Source organism: Nanorana parkeri, unplaced genomic scaffold (genome assembly GCF_000935625.1).
Source record: "Nanorana parkeri isolate BGI_ZX_2015 unplaced genomic scaffold, ASM93562v1 scaffold1972, whole genome shotgun sequence".
Classification (NCBI taxonomy): domain Eukaryota; kingdom Metazoa; phylum Chordata; class Amphibia; order Anura; family Dicroglossidae; genus Nanorana; species Nanorana parkeri.
The window spans coordinates 242,652-248,476 of NW_017308240.1; the positions used below are offsets into that span (position 1 = coordinate 242,652).

At 40.1% G+C, this 5,825-nt stretch overlaps 1 protein-coding gene across 2 annotated transcripts in view; it reads left to right on the plus strand.

The window, feature by feature from the left end:
* Positions 1–3,490, plus strand: part of LOC108800263 (membrane-spanning 4-domains subfamily A member 4D-like) — a 17,250-nt gene extending 13,760 nt beyond the window's left edge. The window contains exons 6-7 of one of the 2 annotated variants that reach the window (XM_018572233.1): positions 2,107–2,229; positions 3,293–3,490. In XM_018572233.1, coding sequence (XP_018427735.1) covers positions 2,107–2,229; positions 3,293–3,436 — 267 coding nt within the window. In that variant the 3' untranslated portion in view covers positions 3,437–3,490. The remainder of the gene's footprint in view (positions 1–2,106; positions 2,230–3,292) is intronic. The other variant, XM_018572235.1, reaches the window with a different exon arrangement.
* The last annotated feature ends 2,335 nt before the right edge of the window (positions 3,491–5,825 follow it).

Consider the following 5,825-nt stretch of genomic DNA (forward strand, 5'->3'; position numbering starts at 1 on the left):
CCTGCACAGCCCACCTGAGACTCCCGCACAGCCCACCTGAGACTCCCGCACAGCCCACCTGAGACCCCACAAAGCCCTTCTGAGACCCTGGAGGCATCAGGCCACCACCCTGGAGCAACACAGAGTACGTAGCTTCATATTATTCTGCATTGCTGTATAATGTATTGCTGGGATTTGTAGTCCTCTATAGCTGGTGGTATTCTGCATTGCTGTATAATGTATTGCTGGGATTTGTAGTCCTCTATAGCTGGTGGTATTCTGCATTGCTGTATAATGCATTGCTATGTGGTGGGCCTCCATGGTGGGTCAGTGGATTTAGACCCACTTCTGTGCTCCCTTCTTTTGGTGCGGCAGCACCCCTCCTGAACCACCATGAAGTGTAGGCTTGAAATCACTCAATTTTCTCCTCCATGACAGATTAGAAGGGGCAATGCCTTTAAAATTGAAGCAAGCCCAGTGGGGGCTCCTAAATTACCAAAGCAGCACTGGAGAATGAGGTGATTTGAAGGTGGATCAAGAAGGGAAAACATAGGCAAGGGAACAGTTTGTATAGAATGACTCTTGAACTATGGATAGATTTGGGGGAGCGCTAATAAAAGACTTTCCCCCGGGCGCCTAATTTTTTACACAAATAGAGCTTTATTTTGGGGCTATTTGATTGCCGCTGATTTTTTTAATTTAATTTTATGATTTTTTTAATTTCATTTTTTAATGACTTTTTAAATGAAAAAAGACCAAAAATTGTGGGGAAAAAATATTTTCAACTTTTTGTTATACAAAATATCAAATAAAATCAAATTTCTTCCTAAAGTTAGGCCAAAATGTATTCTTCTAAATGTTTTTGGTAAAAACAAAATCCCAATAAGTATATACTAAGCTGTTTGTGTGAATTGGTACCAATTATAAGTGGTACCACATGGTTTTTATCCATATGGTGTCAAACAGCAAAATCGGTGTTGCTCGGGGTAAAGGATTGGTTTAGGAATGATATTGCCGGTATATTTTTTTCAAACCTTTATGTGTCTGCTACATAAAATCTTATAATTTGAGGAAGCTGAACCCCCCCCAGGAAAAAAAATTATCTACGGCCCTGTGAAGATGTTAAATAAAAAGTTATTCAGCATTGTGCTACTGGAGTGGAAATCAGCTTTGTGGGCACTAGAAGGCCGGTTAAATGATAATGGGGCAGCGGAAGACCAAATCCCCTAGACCAGGGATGGCCAAACTGCGCCCCTCCAGCTGTGGTGGAACTAGGAATCCCATGAGGCTTTGCAAGATTCTCACAGCCACAGACATGACTCCCGGAGAGAGATGCTTCATGGGATTTGTAGTTTCACCACAGCTGGAGTTTGGCCATCCCTGCCCTAGACAGACTAGTGATGACCCGGTTATTCCGGCAGCTCCTTAGGGGGGTGAGCGCTACAATGGCTAAAAGTGGAGAGCAGGGCCTGGCAGTGAAATTGTTAAAAGGAACCTGAACTAAGACCTCTCTATGTGCCATCTTGTTTTTGGGACAGTGACTTAAAAAGTATGGGTGCTAGAGACAGCCAAATAGCATTACCAGACAAAGTCACCAATGGCCTCCTACATATTTCTATCATGCAAGTTAATAAACCTTATTGGACATTGCGCCATGATTCTGCCCTTTCAACGTACTTATGCAAACATAATTGCTGTATTACATGTAGGCACTCTCACCCAGTACATAGTCATATCTACTCAATGCCAAAGCATAGAGGACTTTTCTTTTAACCTGCCTTATAATGTATATGCCAACCTCAGTGCTCTAGCATATCCCCTGCTGATTTAGATTATGCTAGTAAAGCACTGTCCTTGGGAAGCACTAATGTTCTCAGAACAATTTCCACATTTTTAGAAAACAAATTTGAACAGCAGATTTGGTAAGTGGGCATTCTAGAACAATAGAAAAAGGTTTCTATGGCACATACAATACAGATTTTTTTTATTATTCTAGAACACTGGAAACAATAGTCATTGCTTCTTTTTTTATACTAGATTTGTGGTCAGACTGTGCAGATACTGTAATTATCCTGTATAGCTGCCATGCATGACTTAACAAAGGTCCTGTGTTTGTCTATTGTACAGGTTGGCGGATATTTAATTCAAACCATTCTTCTGGTGACAAACCTGCTGCTATTTTCTACATCTATAGCTGTGTCTGTATTTGGATGCCGTTCTCTGAATCATGCATCATCCATAGTCCCTCAGGTGAGAGAAGCACAGAACATGGACATTGGTTGGGCTTAAATTAAGATGCTGTCAGACACTAGATATCTGGATGAGCAGATTGAAAGGGGCTTCTGGTCCAATCTGAAGCTGCAAAAATAAGGTGAAGTGTCTCCAGCAGATGTACCATAGTGTTTGGATTTTTCTTAGCCAGAGAGAATGAAGATCAAGGGGCATCTGGAGGCATCTGCTCAGGGCCGGATTTACTCTCCCTGCTGCCCCAAGGCCAGGTTCCGCAATGCGCCCCCCTCCCCGCCAACCCCCCATCAATGGAGAATGGCAACCAGATGGCATGGCGGCAGGGTTAGTTTTATTTCTTTTTTTAAACTTTTTTATCACGTTTTTATTTTTACTTATTTTTTTAAATTTCTTTACATTTTTATTATTATTATTATTATTACATAGTATTTATATAGCGCCAACAGTTTGCGCAGCACTTTTATTTTTATTATCTTATTATTGTTTATTTTTTTATAATAATTGTCTTTTTTTTTAATCATTTGTTTTTTTTATTTTTTACTTTTTAATCAACTTTTTATTTTTTTTAATTTAATTATTTCTTATTTGTTTGTTCAATTTTTATTTCTTTAATTATTTTTTTTATCAATTTTTTTCCCACTTAACTTTATTGCTATTACACAAGAGCTAACAAGCCCCTGTGTGATAGCAATTGAAGGGGACAGGTTCTCTTTATCACCCCTGTCACCTCCAATACAGGAGTTCTAGCACAGCACTGTGCTGGAACTCCTGTGACAGGTGAGAGAGGAAGACGGCTCTCCCCCCTCACTAGTGCTTGTGCAAAGCAGGACTAAATGTAGAAAGCAACATACCGATGATCGCAAGTACGATCTGTCTGTCCAAGATGGGCAGATCGTATGTTTTTTTAATTACCTTACAACCATCGCAAGACTTTTTGAGGAACTGTTCTAAGTTTATATTCTTCATATAAAATAAAATACATATTTAGTTTTTTTAAATAGTAAAAACCTTTAGTATGAAATGTGAGGGTTTTTTTTTTACTGAGCTATCTAATCTTCCTTTGCAGGTGTTTGTGATACAGAATGATGTTGTGATTTCAATGCCCCCCTCAGTATATGCAGCTACAGCACCAGCATTTCCTCAACCATCAGCACCACTTCCTCCACCACCTTACATGGTCCAAGAAGAAAAAGTCAGACCAGAAGCCTAAAAAAACGGGTGTAAAATATAGTCTAGTGAAAGCAAAGTGGATTCAAACTGAATCTACAATATATCTGCAATAGGTGTAATGTTAACAAAATATTGTGTGCATCCAGTTAGTTTTGGGTGGAGGAGGTTTAGAGCATCTCTCTATCATATACCATAGAGGACACATCCAGAGTCATTGACCATCAGTCAGGCATAGATTGCTGGCATGTGGCAGGGAAATGCTGTCTTTTCACAAGGTGACCTCACTCATTTCTTGCACCGTTTAAGACAAGGCTTTAACATTGACACTCTGTGGCTTGCCTAAGCTTATGCAAATATTAAAGGAGAACTATGAGATGAGTGATTTCCACTCACGTCATAGTTCTAAGCCGACCTGTGACAATGAGACTGTCAAAGTACGTTTTTGCAAAGTATAGTCATTGGGATGCAATGGTAAGAGCTTTGCTTAGGGTCACCTAGTATGTCTCGTATGGTGCATACTATACAGAATATGCTTTAGTTTACTATTCTGCTATATCTGTAAAGAAATAAGTCAAGGCAACTGGACTTGCTGTATTTGTCATGAAGACGTTGTACTGGCCATCCGACCAGCTTTCTCAATTCAGAATGACTCTCTGGGAATAAATATGGTGAATGTTGTTCCAATCCACATAATATGTTAGTCACAACCAGGTGTTGATTGCATTTGCATAATAGGAGTCTAGGAGGAGTTAAAACAGCATTGTATGTGGCAGACAATATATGTCTCCCCCCCACACACACAGTGGCGTCACAAGGGGGGTGCGGGGGTTGCGGCCCGCACCCGGGGTGACACCATTGGAGGGGTGACACCAAAATGACTCACAGTCATTTAACAGTGACGTCTAGGCGGGATGACACTCGGTTACCGCTCCGGGTGTCACCCAGCCTCGGGACGCACCTGCCCCCACACACACCTCTATTCAAACTTGGCCTCGTTCACACCTCTTTTAAACCAGTCCTGCTCCCTGTCTAGGATGCATAATGGATTGTCTTCAAAGGAGTGGTGACCTTTTTCCTTTAGATGTAGGTATACTTCATCACAGACATATTCTGCTATAGTTACAGATGCATTCAGTTGAAAATGCTTTTGGTGATATTTTAACTGAAAATAAACAATTGTATACTATCTTATCATATTGAAGTCAGTACTGAAATTAGTTGTACATGATGCCCTCTTTTTTAAAATACATTGTTATGTACATTTTCAACAGCATAACAATAAATATGAATACAGGTGATCAAATACATCAAAGGAAAGCAGCACATATAACCAGGACTCAATTTTAAAGGAATAAAAGTCCCTCAGATGCTGCTTCTCCACAGGTGGCAAACATCTTGGTGTCCTTACTCAATCTTGTTTAGGGAATGTATATTTACTTTATTTAAAATGTTCATGAATATTATATATTGTGGCATTGTGAGGCAATACCACGGTGTTAGGTGGCCTCAAAGTGACCCAGGATTCTCAGCCAGAGGGGCTGAGTGGCTCCAAGTTAATCGATTACATTTTTTGTCGATTAATCGAACACCAAAATTGTAATCATTACCAGCCCTAATATATATATATAGATCTATCAGATAGATAGATAGATAAAATGTAATATAATTCCCCACTCCATTATATTTTCCCTTTAAGATCAATGAAACAAGTATATGGTGGAAAAAGAGGTTTGGGGCAGCTATTATTAAGTTCTTAAGGGTCTAATGCTGGCCATTCACGTAACAGGTCTTAAGAAATAAATGGTGCTTCCATCTTCTTCTGGTCTGGTTTTTAAGTCTTCCCCGATGACATAACTCCCCTGAGTTACACGAGTTACGCCAGCTTGGCAAGAATCCTGCCAAAAATGCACACTGAGCTGCACATTGGTGGCCCATTGTACAGTATAAATGTTTATTAAAGGAAAAGTAAGAATACAACTATCATAGGTAAAACAAAAGGCAAAAAGTATACAAAGAACCCCCCCCAAAGAACCATCTCAAACATCGCAACAAGTAAGGAGGCATAACAAGCATGACATAGTATATCTATAAAATAGGCATGAAGCTCTCTTAAATAAATGTTCTGGGGGAAAAAAATCTGGGCTTCCCCCATGCTGAAAAAAAAAAAAAAGTTATATTTACAGTGGGGATAGCCCCACTGCAAGGGTTAATAACATGTTTCCCTGGAGTTCTTCTTTAATGCCAAACTCTGTAACATTTATAAGTAGGTTACACAGTGGGGGCCCCAACACTGAACCTTGTGGTACACCACTATCAACCTTACACCATTCAGAGTATGCTTCCTTAGTCACTACTCTCTCAGTGGCTGTCTGCAGTCTCCCAGGTGGAGGCATGGTCTGTAGGTGAGGGCACAGGCTGTTAGGTGGGGG